The sequence below is a fragment of the Nomascus leucogenys genome, chromosome 17 (genome assembly GCF_006542625.1).
Source record: "Nomascus leucogenys isolate Asia chromosome 17, Asia_NLE_v1, whole genome shotgun sequence".
In the NCBI taxonomy this organism is placed as follows: Eukaryota; Metazoa; Chordata; class Mammalia; order Primates; family Hylobatidae; genus Nomascus; species Nomascus leucogenys.
Window position 1 is genome coordinate 15798432 of NC_044397.1, and position 21609 is coordinate 15820040.

A 21609-nucleotide genomic window follows, 5' to 3' on the forward strand; every position below is an offset into this window, starting at 1 on the left:
TGCACCCAGCTGTACCACAGTGTTCTATTGTTGACAAGGTAAATCTGCTATTGTGATTATATTCTAATGTCCCTTATGTATAGTAATCAGAGAAACATCAGTCTTCAGACATTCTCTAATTCCATTAAGTCCAATGTTTTCCCTTCATACTGAAAACTGCTGACTTCCAATATGGATGCTATGGATGGTGTTAGGCATGTGTTAATAGAAGGGAGAAAGTGATATTCACTGACACTTAGGAAATGATTAGATTGCACTTATCCTAAATATTTTTCTCAATGTAATTGTCTCATGCTTTTTTATTAGGATTATTTTTCATTATGAACATAGTGAAACTTAATTTGGCTCTTATTTTATTGCAGTTAAATTCTTAATCTCACTGTTAGGTGTTCCAGAGGAAAGACTCCTTTATATTCTTTATTGTATTCTGGTTGCCTAGCATATGCTTGGAACAAAACAATAATGTGTAGTATAATGTATCTACAGGTGCTTCTTAAGTTCTAAGTCCTGAGCTAAGCATATGACATACATTATCTTTTTTAATCATTGAAAATCCCCATGGGCTATTAGTCTCACGTTACAGATTTTTAAAATGAAACTTTAAAAGGTGTCTTAGTTTGTGCTGCTGTAACAAAATACCACAGACTAGGTAATTTATAAGCAACAGAAATTTATTTTCTCACAATTCTGGAGATGGGAGGTTTAATATCAAGGCATTGGCATTTGGTGTCTGGTGAGGGCCTTCTTGCTGCATTCTCACACAGCAGAAGAGTAGAAGGACAAAAAGGCTTAGGCTAGTTCCCTCCAACCCTTTTATAAGGCACCTAACCATTCATGAGTGGGGAGCCCTCATGACTTAATCACTTCAAATGGTCCCACCTCTTAATATCACAACAAGGATTTAGTTTCAAGATATGAATTTTGGGGGACACTCAGACCATAGCATTCACCCTTGAATCCCAAACTTCATGTGCTTTTCGTATGCAAAATGCATTCATTCCATCCTAATAGACCCCGAAATCTTAACTTTTTCTAGCATCAACTCAGAAGGCTAGAGGCCGGAGTCTCATCTAAATTAGTTTTTACCTAAATTAGGTGAAACCCAAGGTAAGTTTCATCCTGAGGCAAATTGCTCTCCAGCTGTGACTCTGTGAAATGAAACAAGTTGTGTGCTTCCAAAATACAATGGTGGGGTAGGCATAGGATAGATATTTCCATTCCAAATGGGAGAAATAGCAAGAAACGGTTAACAAGTGCCAAATAAATCTAAAGCCCAACAGGGTAAACAACATTACATCTTGAGGTTTAAAAATAATCTTTGACTCCGTGTCCCATGTTTCAGACATGCTAGGCTGGGGGTTGGGTTCCCAAGGCCTCAGAGGACCACCCCCACCACCCCAATATGGCTTTGCTGGGCACGGCCCATGGTGCGGCTCTCATGGGTTGAAGTCTTGTGCCTGTGGCTCTCCCGGCTGACATTACATGCTGGTAACTCTACAGTTGTGGGGCCTCAAGGGTAGCCTTGCCCAGCAGCTCCATTAAGCATTGCCCTAGTTGGGACTCTGCAGTAGCTTCTGTGGCAGTTCTCTGCATGGGCCACTAGCCTTTCTGAGGAATCTTTTGAAATCTAGATGGAGGTAGCCATGCCCCCATGCTTGTGCACTCTATGCTCCTGCAGAATTAGCACCACATGGGTGCTGCCAAGGTTTATAGCCTATACATGCCAGAGTGGCAACTGAGATTGCTTGAGTCACATATGTGGCAGCTGAAGAGTGCTTCACCAGAACGCTGAGAGCAGAGACAAGGAGGTTCAGGGGAGTCAATGATGAGGTCCCATGGGTGCCCAAGGCTCCTTTTTTGACATAGTTCTTTCCCCTAGGCCAAGCTTGTCCAACCTGTGCCTATGGGCGGCATGTGGCCAGATGGCTTTTAATGCAGCCCAACACAAATTTGTAAACTTTCTTAAGACATGATGAATTATTTTTGCGTTTTTTTTTAAAGTTATTCAGCTATCCTTAGTGTATTTTATGTGTGGCCCAAGACAATTCTTCTTCCCATGTGGCCCAGGGAAACAAAAACACTGGACACCCCTGCCCTAGGCCGGGGCCTGTGATGGGAGTGACAGCAGTAATAATCTCCAAAATGCCTTCAGGGTCGTTGTTCCATTGTCTTGATGAATAGCATCTGGCTTCCTATTCTCCATACTAATCTCCTTATTAAACTTAAACATTGTTTGGCCACACCCTTGGTTTTCTCTCTGAACTTGCCTTTTAGTCTTTACAACCTGGGCAGGATCAGGCCAGGCTGAGACTTTTCTAAATCTTCCCTTATGATTATGAATTCTGTCTTTAATTTCTCTCTTCTCACATTTTCCTATAGGATGTCAGGAGAAACCATTCAGCACCCTGAACATGTTTTTTTCTTCTGCTGGACATCCTTGTTTATCCTCTAATTCTGCCTTCCAGAAGGGCACAGACACAATTCAGCCAAGTGCCACTTTCTGGTATGAATGGCCATTTCTCCAGTTCCAATGAGATCTTTATTTCTGTCTGAGATCTCATCAAAAGGGTCCTTTACTGCCATATTTCTACCAGCATTCTGATCACAATCACTTAGATAATTTCTAAGAAGACCGAGGCTCTATCCACAGCTCTCCTCTTCTTCTGAGCCCTCACCAGAATTGTGTTTAACACTCTGTGGATATAATCTAGGCTTTTTCTAGCCTGCACTTCAAAACTATTCCAGACTCACCCATTACCCAGTTCCAAGCCACTTCCACATTTTTAGGTATCTGTAACAGCAACACTCCATTTCTCTGGTACCAATTTCTTTCTAGGTCCATTTGTCTTGTTATAACAAAATACCTAAGAATGGGTAATCTTTAAAGAACAGAAATGTATTTCTCACAGTACTGGAGGCTGAGAAGTCCCAGATTAAAGTGCAGGCAGGTCAGTGCCTGGTGAGGTCTCACCCCATCGATGGCATTGTCTCTCGAGGCAGCATCCCCACATGGTGAAAGGTAGAGGGCCACAAAGGCAGCAGCGAGTTCCCTCCAGCGCCCCCGCCCTCCAGGTTTTTTTTTTTTTTTTTAAACGGAGTTTCGTTTTTGTTGCCCAGGCTGGAGTGCAATGGTGTGATCGCAGCTCACCAAAACCTCCGCCTCCCGGGTTCAAGCAATTTTCCTGCCTCAGCCTCCTGAGTAGCTGGGATTACCTACATGTGCCACCACGCCTGGCTAATTTTGTATTGTTAGTAGAGACAGGGTTTCTCCATGTTGGTCAGTCTGGTCTCGAACTTCCAACCTCAGATTATCTGCCCACCTCGGCCTCTCAAGTGCTAGGATTACGGGGGCGTGAGCTGCTGCACTTGGCCTCCCTCCAGCCCTTTTATGAAGCACTAATCACTTCCCAAAAAGGCCCCACCTCTTAACATTACCATAATGGAGATTAAGTTTCAACATGAGTTTTGGAGGGGACACCATCTTTCAAATCATAGCAAAGATTGAGTAATTTTTCCAAGGCCCCAAGGCAAGAAATGGACCTAGTTTCAAATCCAGGCTCTCTGATTCAAAGCAACCAGCTGCTCAATCCCTTGGCTGGTGTTTGTTAAATCTATGGAGGTGGGTGGCAGCCTGCATGTGTTGCTGGAGAATATAGCCACAGGATGAGGGGACATTCAGTCAGTTTGTTCTTTTACCTCCTTGATTTTTCCTCCACCACCCCTGTGTCAAGGCTGTTAATTTGCCAGAGCAAATTTTGGAGTAACACTCGTTTTATTTCTTTATACCCATCATAGATACAAGCATCAGTATGGAATGTTAGCTGATTACCATATGGAACACAGGAACTTTATAACCAGATATCTCTTTTGCCTGTTTTTAACAACTTTCCACAGTTACGCACTGTAATGAGCACATTTCTTTTTAGATGTATTTCATTAGCCATTTATTTACCAAAACAGTTTATTTTTATGGAGTGGAAACATTATATGTCAATTTAATACAGACAAAAAAGTTTAGTATGAATGCATGACAATATTCAAAATATCTTGTAATCATACAGAAGCAATTGATCCAAGCAAGGATATCCTGTGGAACTATACTACTCTCTTATTTGGATTTTATCATTCTGGAATTATTGTTTTTCAGAAATGATTTTGACGCTACAGCAAGGATTCGTTAAGATACCTTAACACTTTGATAAGAATTTATTATTAGATTGAGCCATTTTAAATGCCTCTATTCTACCTTTTTTAACTAATAAAAATGGTATTTTCATATGGTTCAAGCTAATAGTTGCTTTAGCTAAAGAAGAAAAGTATAAAATTATAAATCTATATTTTTATTTTTAAATTAAAGATTTGAAACTCGAGATTCTGTATAAGCTGATGGGTAACATATGATTAAGTGCTTTACTTGGCTGCACAATGCTTTGAACTGATAAGTCAAATGAACATGTCCCAGGCCGAACTAAAAAAACCATGCAAGCAGCCAAAGACCTTCATCTGCTGCCGCAGCAGTGCCTTGTCAGTGAGCAAGTAGACAAGGAAGACGAATCATGAGCATGTCTTATAAGAGTTTGACAAAATAGGTTGTAACTTGGCAGCAAACTATGAACTTGCTAAAGGTCAAAACCTGGAGTTGGCACTCTTGTCTCACAGAACTCGCTTATCTAGATGTTTCAAAACCGTCTTCCAATGTGCCCTGCTTATCAAATGGCAAGGCTGAAAACAAGGAACATTTGTGTTGCTCTGCTTGCTCCAATTTAGCCGCTCTGCTCTTGGACTGGCAGCTAATATGTGGAAACTGGGTTGCAGGGTTATTCTAAAGCAGCCGAGTGAGCCTCACACAGACCAGGGTAAGCCTGGGGATTGCAGGGATGTCCGGGGCTTTAGCAAGTGTGGCATCAGAGTTGATATCTGGGAAATGAGCTTATGGATCCAATTCATAGGGAGCCATCATGAGCAGAAGGGAGCCTGAATGTGGTAGAGGTGATGGGTTTTCAAAAACTGTGGACTAGGTCTGGTGCAGCAGCTCACATCTGTAATCCCAGCATTCTGGGAGGCCAAAGTGGGAGGACTGCTTGAGCCCAGGAGTTTGAGACCAGCCTGGGCAACATGACAAAAACCTGTCTCTACTAATAATACAAAAATTAGCCTGGTATGTGCCTGTAGTCCCAGCTATTCAGGAGGCTAAGGTGGGAGACTCATTTGGGCCTGGCAGGTCGAGGCTGTAGTGAGCCGTGATTGTGCCACTGCACTCCACCTTGGACAACAGGAGCGAGACCCTGTCTCAAAAAAAAAAAAAAAAAAGCAAGCTATAGACTTGTGAGAGAATGAACCCAGCAAGGTCTGAGGAGGTCAGGTGAGTTAAGTGCACAGGGAGGAGCACATCATGAATTCAAGATGAAGCACCCTGGGCAGCAGGTGCTGTCAAGGGAATTTTGCCTCAATTATTTCAACACACCCAATGTAGCTGTGTTGCCTGAAAAACCTGGGTAAATGCCTTTAAGTGAGATGCATTTAAATGAGATAATACTATATGTGATCTATTATAGGTATTAAGTTAATTCCTGTCTTACAAAATCAAGAGTTAATGATAGATGTTCCATGTTGATATATCTATTTTATTGTATATACGTGTGTGTATGTGTGTGTGTGTGTGTGTGTGCAGGTCTGTCTAGAAATCTACATCAGCAGACTATCAGGATTGTGGATGTCAATAACCATCTATATTTCAAATTACACTAATTTAGGGGTGTGTTTTATGTACATTTTAAACTAATACCTCTTGATAACAGAGTGTAACTCCTTAATAGTATTTTTCAAATAGTACTCACTTTTTAACTATTTGATGCATGAAAGAGTGGTTGGATAAATGCAAGCAATTGAGAGCATTTTGTGAACAAATCCAGTTGCTATTCCCAATATGAGTTTCAAATATTTTCTGTAGCATAAGGCTTTACTTCTTGTTTGAAGGTTGGCAAATTCAAGGACTGATTTTACCCACTTGCTATATTTCTACTAGCAAACACGAATCTCCTACTAACTTTTAGGGATGAAATGCAGGACTAAATTGACCAGAAAAAATAGTTGTTTTTTTTTTAAGTTCTCTTTAACTCACTAAACGAACAAGGTTTAAATAAAATCAATAAAGTAATAAAGTGAAATGTGGCATTTTTATTTCTTGAAACAAGGTTGTTTTAGGCAGGTACAAGGCTATTATCAGATAAGATCTGAAGAAATAAAATATTTTTTTAACCTTCAGCTTGAACCTGTATTTTCTTTATTATCTTTACTTACAATGATGAAAACAGAAAGATTTATTATTTTTAACTGAGGGAATGGCCCACCTCAGAAGTCTTCTTATCTCTTTTTTTTCTTTCAACTTTTATTTTAAGTTCCGGGGTACATGTGCAGGATGTACAGGTTTGTTATATAGGTAAACTCATGCTATGGTGGTTTACAACACAGATCAACCCATTGCCTTGGTATCAAGCCCAGAGTCCGTTAGCTATTCTTCCTGATGCTCTCCCTCTCCCCACCACCAACCCCACCCCCAATAGGCCTCAGTGTTGGTTGTTCCTCGCCATGTGTCCATGTGTTCTCATCGTTCACCTCCTACTTATAAGTGAGAACATGTGGCATTTGGTTTTCTGTTCCTGCATTACTTTGCTGAGGATAATGGCTTCCAGCTTCATTCATGTCCCTGCAAAGAACACGATCTCGTTCCTTTTCATGGCTGCATAGTATTCGGTGGTGTATGTGTACCACATTAGAAGAAATAAAATCTTAAGAACATTGTTTGAAATAGCATTTTCTGTAAGAAAATTACAAGGAAGGCATTTCCTGCAAGAAAATTAACAAGAGATGGGGCTGCTGGCTTCCCAGTCTCCCAAATTGTAAGAACTGCAGTTATAGGAATTTTATAATGGTGGCTGATTATGTGAGTGTATGTTTGTGTGTATGTGGAAAAAGTAGAGGATTTGAGAAAAAATACTTTAAGCTCCTTTATCAGTGGACAGATTCTGGGATTGGAGAAGAGGAATCACATTGGCTTGATTATGCTTCTAGGATGATATCCTACATTAACCAATAAAAACTCTTTGAGTGTGTGCCTACTGTGGAACTGAACTGTGTTAGGTGCTAAAGGTTGATGTAAAAATTAAAACGAACAAACAACAAGGCCTTGTCTTCAAAGACTACATGGCCTAACTGAGGACACCACATGGGTAGGCAGAGCAAAAGAGTTGCCAACTATTTTGTCATTAAATGACAAGAGCCAAATGAGTAGTGTTGGGGCAAAAGTCAGAGGGGGCAGAACTAAAGTCTTCATGAAAGAGATGTGAATTCGAGGGTAGTGATTATGACAACCAGGAAAGCAGGGAAGACACTGCACAGAAATGGTTTAGAAAAAGGAGCAGAGGTGGAAAAGCCCAAGAAGATCTTCTGGGTTCAGTGGGCTGGTCATAAGAGTGAATGAGAGGGTCCCTGCAAGGAGACAGTGACATAAGACAGTCTTGTGTCAGTCGTGGAGTGCTGTGAGTGTCAGGCTAAGGAGTGTTAATCTTCTTCCTGTAGACAATGGGGAAATACTGAAAACTTTTGGAGAAGGGATCACCAGAATGAAAGTAGTGGTTTAGAAAAATTATTCTAGTGGTGGTGCAGAGGAGGGAGAGAATTGGGAGAATCTAATGTCAGGGATACCCAGAAAAAAAATTTCCAGGAATAATCAAGAGGGTCAATTAGATCGGCATGGTGGAAAAACAGACAGAAGTATCAAAAATGATTTTCAGACTTAGAATTTGGGTCACCAGTAGTAGAATATAGAAACACACAAATTCTGTTGAGTTCAAAGAAAAGTGATGATGTTAATGAAGCTCCCTGAATTGGGTGATCAGCATGTCCTAAGGGTCTCTGAGAAGCAGGAGCGCCTGAAACTGGGTCCCAAAGCCTCTGAAAAGGATGATCTAGCTCCAGGCCATCCACTACCGTAGTCGTTGAACACCTGGCTACATGTAACTATTGACTTAAAATGTACCTAGTCAAATTGAGATATGCTGTAAGCATAAACTACATATCAGATTTGAGAGTTAGAATGAAAAAAAGAACATGAAAGTTCTCATAACGTTTAAATATTGGTTACATGGCAAAATGATATTTTGGATGTATGGGGCTAAATAAAATGTGCTACTAAAATTATTTTTACCTTAAAATTTTGTTTCTTATATAGCTACTAGAAAATATACTCACACTATATTTCTATAGGACATTGCCGATCTAGACCTTCAAAGTAAAGCCCATTAGTATAGCGTAATACAGCAGAGTGAAACACACACACTCACACACACTTCATAGTTAAATGCATTTTTACTCCATCCATTCAGTCTGAAGTCTTTTAAAATGTATGTTGCATTTTGTGAGTGTATTACTGAATTTTGTGAGCAGGGTATATTATAGACATCCATTTGTTTATTTTATCCAAAACTTAGGTTATTCCATCTTACTGAACATTTGGCTCTTTTTTCCAACCAGCAGATGATGCTACAGCTGACAGTCGCAAAACTTATACTCTAACTGATTACTTAAAAAATACTTATAGACTGAAGGTATACTCCTTAAGATGGATTTCAGGTAAGAATTTTTTGGGGTAGGGCAGATTTTATGCTGACGTTCATTCTAGTTAAGTTGAGATGTGGGCTTTTATGGCGCTGAGAAGAGGTAATCCTTGTTTTTAAAAATTCTATAGAGAGTTTTTTTTTTCTTTTTCTACTTGAAGTGCAAAGGGAGAAAGACTGAAAGGAACCCAAGTATTTCTTTGACATGTATAATAAAAAATTAAATGTGAATTGAAACCTTGACATAATGATGAAAAAATGAATGAATGTTAGTATAATATCATTCATGTTTTTTCAACTTAGAAATGCCTATTTGGTATTTGTGAACTTAAATTGTATTTGATAATTTTCAGCTTATGAAGACGTTTAATAACAACTTGAAATTTTGATCTGGTTGTTTTCTCTCTTTAGATCATGAATATCTCTACAAACAAGAAAATAATATCTTGGTATTCAATGCTGAATATGGAAACAGCTCAGTTTTCTTGGAGAACAGTACATTTGTATGTTTAATCACATAATTAATTCATGCATAGAATTCTGGGGATTTTTTCATTACCTTTGAAATCACGAGTACTGTCATTTCTCAACCTGTTGGACTCTCTGCAGCATATGGCAAAGTGGATCTTTCTCTCCTTCTTGAAATGCTCCCTGCCTTGGCTACTTTTTAGTCTCCTTTGACGATTCCTCTTCCTCTGCCCATATTTTTAAATGTAAGTGCTCCTTGGGGCTCCATCTTCATTTGCCTCCCTCTTCACTTTGCATGCTCTCCTTTGGTGAATTTCATGCAACCCCACAGCATTACTGCCCTCCTCTCTGGCTTGACTCTCGTATACACACACTTAACACTAACCTTCTCCCAGATTTAAACTTTAATTTCTAGTAGGCTGCTGGTGCCTACATGTGGATTTCAAACTCAAAATCCCAAGCTAAACTGGTTATCTTTCCCCCACTGTCCTAGCACACTGAAAGCATCTTATTCTTTTTTGTGAGTTCCCAGTATTGGTAAAAGTTACTTAATTCTCCTCCAAGTCACTTAAGCTAGAAACCTCAGAATCATCATTGGCTTGTGTCATCCGCCATAGTTGGCGACAACAAACCCTCTCAATTCTCCTTCTGTATGTCAGGTATCTCTCAGTTTCCATTTCCACTGGACAGTCCTCACTCAAACCCTCATTTAATCTTGTGGTAGTGAGTGCTCTAACTTGTGTCCCTATCAGCATTCTGTAGACCAGACCACTGCACTCCCCACATCTAGGCTGATATCAGCCCTCCGCTCCTCCGCTCTTCCCTCTCATTTCAGACACTGTGTCACCAGAGTATCTTTGTAAAAGATAGATATGATTCTATCACTTCCACATGCAAAAAAATAGGTCTAGTTCCACATCTTATATTTAGGTCCCAAATATTTTTCTAATTTGTTGTCCTCTCACCTTCCACTGTGTCTGACACCAGCGCCCCCCCAAACTATATTCAGGTTACACATGACCCTTAAAGAGTCTCTAAACATCCACATCCTTTCCCATGCATTTTGCTTATGCTGTTCCCACTGTGGAGAAAGTTCTCTTTTCCTCATCCTCACTCTCAGAGGCATCTTTCCTCTTAGGATTAATCCTTCCCTTTCTGGCTTTCTAACATTGATCACCACCCACCTTGCATCACGATCATTTGTGTGGGTGAATATGCCACCTCTGCTATATTAGGACTTCCCAAAGCACAAGCCACACATCTAGAACAGTATCCCCTATGAAGTAAGTGCACAGTGATGGCAATGAAATGGAATTGTTCAATTTTTCTTTGTTCTTCTTGTTTGACAGGATGAGTTTGGACATTCTATCAATGATTATTCAATATCTCCTGATGGGCAGTTTATTCTCTTAGAATACAACTATGTGAAGGTAAAATAAATGCTTTCTTACTGTAACATTTAAATAATCCAAGAGTATGCTATGTTATAACCGATTTCGAGTGTATGGATACTTAAGATTAATATCTAAGTAATGTAATAGGCACTAAAACTCATTAATTAATAATCAGAGTCATTCCCATTCTTAAAGACAAGTTCAATGTTTTAAAAGAAATTCATTTTTAGTGCTTTCAAATACTGAAAAGCATAGTTAATATTATATTGTTCTAATATGTACTAATAACATCAGTCAATAAAAATTTGTACTTACACACATATTTAAAAGTAAGTTTACATATCTGATTTGTACACCTAATGACAGAACCCTTTATTTCCTTTGTCACAGCTTTATGTATAGTAAGAGCCTCCATAAATATATGTTTTTAAAAGAGTTAAAGTGGGGCATGGCATGCACCTATAGTCCCAGCTACTTAGGAGGGAAGGCTGAAGCAGGAGGATTGCTTAAGCCCAGGAGTTGGAAGATACAGTTACCTATACTGTGCCACTGCATTACAGTCTAGGGGACAGAGTGAGACCCTGTCAAAAAAAAAAAAAAAAAGAAAGAAAGAAAAAGAAAAGAAAGAGTTAAACTTTCCATCCTCCAGAAAAGATTTCGCAAGATGGCCCGACCATCTCCCAACCTTCGGGCCCCACCATATACAAACTATTCTAAGGAGGATAGCCTCACCACAGATCATAAAGATTCCATCAAGAGCACTCCGCTTCCCCCAGTCACCCAGCCCAACTCCACATCCTCACACATTCAGGAAAGGTTACAGCTTAATCATACATCCTCTTCATGTGTAGGATGGATGTGGATCGCCGTAACTTTAACTGCAGCCTTTTGGTTACTCATGGATTTGACAACAGTTGTTCAAGCATAGAAAGTCTTAAGACATGTAGTGAAGATTAAAAATTTGTAAAGATATCCTGTATTGCAAGCAAAATACAAAGCTGGGGATTCCCACCCCTGACCTTTCTTTTCTAGGATAAATAATATTGAGGACACACCAACACTCACACACCAACACTGCTGTACTCAGGCCAAGCAAACCATTCCCTACTGCATTTACCATCTCAGGATGGTGACTCTCAATCATAATATTTACCCTGGATTTGCTGGGCTGGGCTCACTTTCGTGGACATGAAGACTCTATGTTTTGTTAAACTTAACTGTAAGGGAATCAGAATCTTGTACCAACTTTGACACATCTGTTGCCAATTAATGGATTATTATTTGTTTAATTAAGTGCTTCTTATTTCTATCTATACAATACATTCACTTAATTTACTTTTACTTGAGAAACTTTTAAAACTTCCCAGTGTCCAGGTTCAATCCCCAGATCAGTAAACGGAAGTTTCTGGGGTCATGCCAGAATCAGTATCTTTTTTTCTTTTTTTGAGACAAGGTCTCATTCTGTCACTCAGGCTAGAGTGCAGTGGTATGATCATGGCTCACTGCAGCCTCAACATTTTGGGCTTGACTAATCCTCCTACCTCAGCTTCCTGAGTAGCTGAGACTACAGGTGTGCACCACCATGCCCTGCTAATTTTCAATTTTTTCTTAGAGATAGGGTCTCACTATGTTCCCCAGGCTGGTCTCAAACTCCTGTCCTCAAACAATTCTCCCACCTCAGTTTCCCCAAGTGCTAGGATTACAGGCATGAGCCACCGTGCCTGATGAGCATCAGTATATTTTAAACTGTCATAGGTGATTGTAATGGCAACCAGGGCTGAGAACCCCTGAATAACAGTTGTCCATGTTAAAGACTAACATATGAAGGTAAGGTAGAAACAGAAAGGTAATACCAGCTCACCTTACTATATAGCCAGGTTCAACAAAAGCCATTTGATGTGCACTAATGCGTGTATTCCCCTGGTGGTCCTTAGTTGGCCAGCCACGGTTGGAGATTTGTATTTGTTGTGTCACTGGAGTTTACCCGTGTATTTAACTGCTTTTGCTTTTTTCACTCTGTCCTCTTCCCCCTGCCATTTATGCTTTAGACAGTATCCAAAGTACTACTTTTAAATTCTAAATTAGTTTATGCCACACCTATGCCACCTACAGTGGCTTCCCATCACACTCAAAATAAAACACCAGCTCTAACCCTGGCATCCTGAGGCCTGTGTGATTGAACACAGTCTGCCCGGCTGAACATATCTCCTACCCGCTTCTCCTGCACTCGGCATGCTTGGCCAGAGCTTCTTGCCTCACCTGCACCTTAGGATCGCTTGAGGAGCTTTTGAAAAAACACGGATATCTGTGGCCTACCCTAAAGGAACTAACTCAGCATAGCTGTGGGCCTCCCGGAGATTCCATGATGCTGAGTCGAGAACCTTTAAGTGCACAGCTCTTTCTTTTTCTCAAGCATCACCCTCATTCCCATCTAAAGGCCAAATCACTTGCTATTGCTTCCTCATGGGAGCTTCTCCATCATCATATGCTTCTCTCTCTTTATTAACTCAGGTCCAGATTTGTTGGGTCACTTTGCCAAACATTGCCCCCTGCCATGCTCTTCCACCCACACCCCACAAATCAGTCTCTGTCATGTTAACCCAGTTTAGTTTCATCACAACATTTTGTGATATTTTGTCATTGATTTCTTTGCTTATTTTTTGCCTGCCTTATCTGGTGCCAGTTTCCCTGTGATTTATTCACTGCCACACCTCTGTGCCCAGGACAGGGCCACATAGCAGATGCTGAACATCATTGTTAAATGAATACGTGTTTTATTGCAAAGCACTAAATTATAAAGCTATTGAAAGTAAGGATCTATATCTTCTACTATTTTTCTTTCTTCTTTTTTTTTACTTTCGAGAGAGTCCAATAGAATTTACTGTACAGCATATATGTTTTGACTAAGTGACTCTTATGAAATGTATCTAGAAAAAAGAAAAGTTTAATTTGATTACATTTCCTTGGAGGCCTACCTTTTAGTGTTTTTTAGATCCTACTACGTGACTTCTCCATGACTCAGTTAGTGCTATCACTTCCAAGTTGTGGCTACAAATAAATAAATGAGCAAGTGAGTGAGTGAGTGGATAAGTACCCCCACAGTCTGGTATGAATGTTCTCCTAGCATCTCTGCTCATTGCCTAGTGCTCTGGAAATACAAATAATAGTTGTGTCATCGATTCTATGTCGATAATGTTCCAGAACCCTGCTAAGTGCTTCCCATGCATTCTCATGCATCTGAGATTGTTGCTGGCATTATCTTCATTTGTCTAAAAAGGAAATGGAAGCTTAGAAAGAAACTTGCTTCACATTACACAATGAAACCCTGAATCCAGGTTAGAAGACTCCAAAGCTTGTGCTCTTAAATGTGATCTTTCCTATCTTTGCATTCAGCTTCTCTTTGCTATGGTGCTCTTCTACTCTTTCCCAGTCACCCTCTGTCACTAACCTCAGCCAAAGAATCATCTTTTCCATAATCCTTTCTGCCTCCCCAAGGCCTAATTTATGATTCCTGCCTCTCCCACTCACCTCCATTATATCTCTTGGCACATCCTATTGTGATTATTTTATTGTTGTTTACTATTTCATATCCTCCATTCCACTATAAGCTGCTCCAGGGGAGGGATCCTGTGTTATCCAGTAATGTCTGATAGAAGATAGCTACCAGTGTTTATAAACTAAATAGAATAATGAATCTGTTTCAAAAGATGAAGTGAACATACCGAACATCATGGGTTTTCTTTTACAACCCGTGATGGTTTGTCATGCTCGGTGATCTCAGTCCATCTTAATATTTTTAGCTGGTACCACACCTTTTGGCTTTAGTGAATATTTTGCTTGAAGTTGCTCAGAAACAAGCATGGGGTGTGTCAAAATAATCCAGGATTCAGGAAAGGAATGTATGACTCCCAAAAAGTAGAACTTAATAAATATTTGTTGACATGAGAGCATAGAAGGGAGAGAAGTGATAAATAGTTAAGGTTAGGAACTCTGACTTTGTATCTCAGCTCTGCTATTATATAGCTCGGTGCCCTGTTTCATCCATCTCATCCTCATTGGTACAATTTGAATTTTACTGTAATTTGGTGTATTTCTTGAACACTCACTATGTGGCTTGCACTAGAATAGACTCCAGGCATCCAAAGATAAATAAGATACAATTTCTTACCTCTAGGAGTACGGTAGAGAAGGCAGACATATAGGCAAGTAACTTATTTGAAAATATCTTTAATTTATATATGCTTCTATATTCAGACATAATTTTTCATAAATGCAAATATGTGATCATATACATTTTTATCTTCGGTCTTGTTTTTTCCCTTTTTCACTTGGCTCTCTAAAGTCTAATATGTATCTCTCCATATTTTTATATTTTTCTTCTTGTTCATATAACTCTATGAAAATATATAGGGATGTTTTTAGTTATTGCTTGGTCTATAAAAATAAAATCCTATACTTTTTTGTAAATTGCATTTCTCACTCAATGATACCATGTGAAACTCCTTCCAAGTCATCTGGTTAGCTCTGATTCATTTTTTTTTTAAATTAATATCACTTTATTTTTCAGAACAGCTTTAGGTTTATAGAAAATAAGCAGAGAGTTCCCATATACTCCCTTATCCTCCCTCCCCCACTTTCCCCTATTATTAAAGTCTTGCATGACTGTGGTCCATTTGTTATAACAAATGAGCCAATATTAATATATCATTATTAAGTCCATAGTTTACATTAGGCTTGACTCTTTGTGGGTTTTGGCAAATATATGGCATGTATCTACCATTATGGTGGATTCTGACAAATCTATGGCTCTTGACAAAAGTATAATGACATGTTTCACCATTATAGTATTATACAGATGACTTTGACTGTGCTAAAAATCCCTGTGTTTCCCCTATTCATCCCTTTCTTCCCTCAGTCTCCAAGCAACCACCAATCTCTTTACTCTCTCCATAGTTTTACCTTTTCCAGAAACTCATTGGAATCATACAATATGTAACCTTACCACATTGGCTTATTTCGCTTAGCAATATGTGTTTGAGATTCCTCCATGTCTTTTTGTGGCTGAATAGCTCCTTCTTCTTATCACTAAATAAGATTCCATTGTATGGATCTCTACTACAGTTTGTTTATCCACTCACCTGTTGAATGACATCTTAGTTGCCTCCCCGTTTTGGCAATTATGAATAAAGCTGCTATAAACATTTGTGTGGAGATTTTTGTGTGGGCATAAATTCTCAACTCATTTGAATAAATAACAAGGAGTTTGCTGGTAAAGTTATTTTGCCTTGGAGTTTTCTCTATGTGAAGTTTCTTATATCTGGATTCAATTTCTTTATTAGATATAAGACTATTCAGAATTTTTCTCAGTTTTGAGAAATTATTTTTCAAGAAATTTTTTGCTTTTCTCTAATTTTTAAAATGTATTGGCAAAAAAATATTTATAATAGCCTCTTATGATCTTTTAACATCTGTGGAGTCTGTTGTGATATCCCATTTTTCCTTTCTGATACCAGTCATTTGTGCTGTTTTACCCCTAAGTTTTACTATGTTTGCAATTTTACTAGTCTTTTTAATGACTTGAGTTTTGGCTTTGTTGATTTTTTCTATTATGTGTTTTCTACTTTATCAATGCTTTTACCTTTATTATTTCATTTCTTCTAATTACATTGGATTTAGTTTGACTTCCTTTTTTAAAAAAAATTTATTTCCCTATGCTTCTGCAGTCACTGAAAGTTTGACTTTCATCTCTAGCTTTTTGAGATGGTTGTTAAAATATTGATGATATATGTATTTTAATTTTAATATATCTTGCCAGGGGGCTTTCAAAAACTTTATAACACTTTACATTTCATCATCAGTGTATGAAGTTAAACATTTCTTCACATCACCATCAGCAATAGCATCATATATCTTTTAAATCTTTTGCCAATAAGATAGGTGAAAAGTGAAAATTTACATTTTTCTAAGTAGGCAATCTTAGCATACTATGGTGAGTGCTATGGATAATGTTTGTACAAAATGACCTTTTTGGTGCACTGTGGTCCTGGGAAGGCTCCTTGGAGGAGGTGGTGCCAGAGCTAGGGTGTAGATGAACTCCAGAGGAGTTTGTACAAGATGATCTCTAGGATACTTCTGAATCCCAAAATTCTCGGAGGAAATTATAAGATATGATAACATGTGAGAATTATACAATCATATGTTACCAAACCTATCATCTTGGTCTCCTATAGTGAGTGGCCAAATTATCAAGTATCACAGAAGCCTGAAATGTCTGTTTTCTTTCATAGCAATGGAGGCATTCCTACACAGCTTCATATGACATTTATGATTTAAATAAAAGGTCAGTGACTTCCCAATAAAATCTATTAGGCTTTCCTACTGTCATATTTTTAAGGAAACCCCAATGTGAGTTATTCTTTTTGATAATGTTTCCTTTCATCTTTTTTCCAGGCAGCTGATTACAGAAGAGAGGATTCCAAACAACACACAGTGGGTCACATGGTCACCAGTGGGTCATAAATTGGTTAGTGAGTCTCTCCAGTTGTCAGAAAAATATTGGATCAAATTTTTCATAGGCAGAAGTTACTAACCCTGATACAAAGCAGACATCTTAGGAACTCAATACTTCACTATAGAATATAGTGTTATTGCCCAAGATAATATTTTACTAGCTTAACAAAATAAATATAATTCCTGAAAGTACCCATTGGGAATATTTATTCACTGGGAAAATGCATATCAAACTCTTAAGTTCTAGTTATCTATTGTACTTAGATATTTTCTGAGTCACACCTGCTTTCTGCTAGTTCTGTGTTCTTCTTTGTTACTATAGATGTATCTTTATGTTCTATAGTGCTAGGAGAATGTCAGAAGTCCAAAAGAATCTTAGCGAGAGGATCTAATGCTTGTCTGCAGTTGAACTTCTCTCTTCCAGAATGCAACTGCCTTCTCTCTACTCACTCTCCCAATAAAGAAATATACAAGCATATGTCATCCTGTAGAAGTGGTCAGCCTTCTCGGTCTTCTCATATACTTTAGCATTCAAATAGTGTTAGTTGTGTGCTTCTTGTTTTTAACACATTATTAATGGTTTTAGGATTATTTTGGGATTATAGGCTGTATACTTGTAATTTAAGAATGAGAGGGAAGGAGTAAATGACTCTAACTGTTTGAATGGAATATTTGACTATGGTAATCCTTACATTTGCAACAGATAAGTGTTTCTAAAACTCTGGGATAAAAATATAGCATGTTATTATAGATATCAATGCTTGTTTTTTTTCCTTCTAGGCATATGTTTGGAACAATGACATTTATGTTAAAATTGAACCAAATTTACCAAGTCACAGAATCACATCGACTGGGGAAGAAGATATAATATATAATGGAATAACTGACTGGGTTTATGAAGGTAGAAACTTTAAAGCTTTTTCAAATCAGAAAATCTATAAGCTTTTAAAATAGTTAAATGTTTCTTTTGCAATGGGAAAATTTAAATGAGATTCAAAATAAGTTTCATTGTTTAAAATGTCATCAAATTTCTCTTAGAACTCACAGCACCAGGTGTCTCCTTGACCAAGAATTTAACTATTCCTAGCACTCCTCTGTCCTCATTGCCTGACAATACTCCTCTTGTCTCTGGTTTATTGATACAAAGGGCTTTTCTGTGTAAGTAGACCTTTTCTGCCTTTACTGGAACATAAAAGCCTCCAGATTAACATCAGACATTTCTCTAACTAGGCCGACCTAACCCAGAAGTTACTAAGGAAAGCTAAATAATCCCATCACGTTGATAAAATAATATATACAGGTTGGAGAGTACAGGGGAAGAAAAGGCCTGTTTTATAGAGGATTTGTATTTATTTGAACTTGGACAAATTATGATTTCCTGTTTTTAAGAATAAAAAAGCAATTAGAAAGGCTTAGGAAAAAGTGACTAATAAAACTAAAAAAGTTAAAAAGGAATATTCTCCCTTTTAGGATACAGAGTTGACGAAACTATTAGGAACACATTTTAGAAACTTAGAAAATATTAGAAAAACATTTTTATGTCTGTATTTGCCAAGATAAAAGGCATTTTGAGGCTGCTCCAAACTGTTCACAAGGTTTCCTCATACTTATTAGAAAGACTTATCTGTATTTCATCGTATTATTTTTTTCTTCTTTGTAGTTTAAAAAAATAGTTTTTCTTCATGACTTAATTTTAGTTCTTACCAAGTCCAAGTCAAGTTTAATTGACTCATTATAACAACAACAACAACAACAACAACAACAAATCACATTAAAAGAAAGATAAATTTTCATGTCCTAGAAATAAGTGCTTGACTAAAACTTACAATGAAATTTACTAACACTAGCTACTTAGAGATTCTTTAACCCTTGGACAGCACAACCCAGCCTCCAGGATCGTTGAGAAGAGTGGCCCCTTTCCAAAGCTGTGACCCTCCCTCAGAAACAGCTGGCCCTCTGGAAGATAAGAGGGCAGCTAACACTTTCATTCTTTCTAAAGTAGATAATCGCTGGAGGGAGTCTTTTGCATGTTCATGACTAGGCCATTCACATGCAGAACAGCTTCACAGCTCCAATTTGGGCCTCTCTAATAGCTTCAGTTCCTAGAAGGAGATTACTAAATTGTCAATATAGAAAAATATGTCCTGCATTCCAAATAACCACTAATTCAAGACAAAGATCACTACCTGCTAATTACACTTACAAGTAATTCTAAAAAGCAAAACCTCGGTCTGATTATATTGATTTTATGTAATTGCAGCTGTGTTATAGACCAGAATCAATGGGTAAAAGTTACAAAGAACAGGAAGTCAACTCAGCATATGAACAAGTTCTTAGTATAATAGAAACCATGACTTGGAGTCATAAGGGCTGGGTTCTAGTTCTTGTCTCAGGCAATTCACTGGATTGCTCCATGTCTCAGTTGCCTTCTCTGTGCAATGAACTATGAATCATCACCCAGAGATCTTTGTGAAGACTAAATATGATATGTTTTGTAAATTCTAAGTTGCTACATAAGAGTGTATAGATCAATGATATAGATATGAGGCAGTCGAAGGAAGAATAGGCTGCTTAACTGGGTAGTAGGTTTTCTATTACTAGAAATGCTAAAATAGAGGAAGGAAAGGGCAGTATAGCACGGAGATGAAAAGCATGAGTCAAAGGAGATTTGGGTTGGTTTTTGATTCTACCAATTCTTAGCCATGTGATCCTAGACAAATTTCTGATCCTCTTCAAGCTTGTCTCACTTTATCAGTACAATGGGTTATTGTGAGCCTTAACTGAGATGATAGATGTCAATTGCTTATCAATACCTGGTGCATAGTTAGCACTCATTGAATGTCAGCTGCTCATCACAATAATTATTATTACATTTTATTACAGTAATTATTTTTGCTCTTCTTCTTGTTGTTGAAAAAAAGCATTTGGAAGTAACTTGAAAGGAGGTATCAGGCATCTGAAAACTGATTAGAATGCATGATTTCCCAACCCTAAGATTCTAGTTTCTATGCTTTTGCTTTTACATTTACACTTATATGAGACTTGTGGAATATATAGGCGTCTCCACCCAGTCCACTTAACTCCTCCATTCCCAGTTGGTGAAGGAGTTTTCAACATATTAAGAGCCAGTGATTGAATATCCCATGTATAGACCCCATAACAATCATAGAGATGAGCTATCTTTGCCAGAGGTTGTAAAGAAGCCCGACAATGTACTGGAAAGCAAGATCTTGTCTTTTATTTGCCTCTCTCTTTGACCCTCTTCTCTTACCCATCAGCATATACACCAGAGCAGCGTGTTAATCTAAGGGAGTTTTCAGTTTCTGGGCTGGGCAAGGAGATGTTTCTCAGTAGGGGTCTCAATGGAGTTCCTTGCCATTCTAAATCCATCCTTCCCACACCTTGTTTGTGCCAAGAGTAGTAAACTCTGGGCACCATATTGGTTTGATAGCCTGGAGCTACACACCACCCACCAGTACCCTGCGGGCTCAGTACAAACTGAGCCCAGTTGGGGAGAGTATGCTGGCATGTTGACTGTTTGAAAATTAGAAAGGAGAATCAGCCTCCTGTGTGAAATTTACTTTTAGTATGTTTTGAGGCATAAATTTAGAGGATTATAAGATAAAGAAAAAAATGTAGAGCTTATATTAAATATTGCATGCTAAAATATTCTAAAATGGTCCAACGGGTTACTTATTTTTACAATCCAGATATATCCTTGAAGATTTTATTTTTATTCATTTGTATTACTCTGATTTTGGAAGCCCAGCAAATGCAAAGTGGTTCATTAGTTGAACTCTACTGTAATTACTAAAGCTAATGAGGACAATATTTTGAATGCCAAAGCCAATTTATCAGCTACTTCTTGTAACAGAACAATTTATGTCTTTTTTCAGAGGAAGTCTTCAGTGCCTACTCTGCTCTGTGGTGGTCTCCAAACGGCACTTTTTTAGCATATGCCCAATTTAACGACACAGAAGTCCCACTTATTGAATACTCCTTCTACTCTGATGAGTCACTGCAGTACCCAAAGACTGTACGGGTTCCATATCCAAAGGTCTGTGCTCCTGTTCGTACAGTGGTTCCATGATTTGATGGGAAGAGAATGGTTTCATTTAATCCCTTCTTGCTAATGAAAATATTGTCAGTCTCTCTTCAACAGCTTGCTGTGATTACTCTTGCTGAAGTCAACAGCATCTGGCAATTTTAAAGTATTTTTATTATCCCAGGAAAGAGTGTGATTTAAGGTTTTGTAATTTCTCCAAAAACTTTGAGGAATGACAAGCAGAAAAAATGGGGAAAATGCTTTTGAAAGAGATAAGGGGAATGAAAATGTTTGAATGGAGGAAAAGAGAGGCTATAATTGAATCAGAAGCTCGTCTCATTTGTAGAAGTTGGATTGTGCCCTAGACGAAGTTGCAAAGCTCAGTTATATATCAGATTGTATTACTAATTAACGGGATACATGACTAGTTTTAGTAGTTCTATTATAGATTTGGCACTAATGTAAATTTTTCATGTCCTACATTTGGAATAATAGTGTCACATCTTGGTTTTCAAAGCTGTTCTCCCCCTCAGGGTTGCGTGTTTACTAAAATTGAGGAGCTTTGTTAAGCAGTGTA

The 21609-nt window shown here is 38.2% G+C and overlaps 1 protein-coding gene across 1 annotated transcript in view; it reads left to right on the top strand.

Moving 5' to 3' along the window:
- DPP4 (dipeptidyl peptidase 4) overlaps positions 1-21609 on the top strand; it is an 83104-nt gene that overhangs the window by 19232 nt on the left and 42263 nt on the right. Inside the window, exons 3-9 of the mRNA XM_003266171.3 lie at positions 8533-8631; positions 9027-9118; positions 10433-10513; positions 16765-16817; positions 16928-17000; positions 17768-17888; positions 20884-21044. Coding sequence (XP_003266219.1) covers positions 8533-8631; positions 9027-9118; positions 10433-10513; positions 16765-16817; positions 16928-17000; positions 17768-17888; positions 20884-21044 — 680 coding nt within the window. The remainder of the gene's footprint in view (positions 1-8532; positions 8632-9026; positions 9119-10432; positions 10514-16764; positions 16818-16927; positions 17001-17767; positions 17889-20883; positions 21045-21609) is intronic.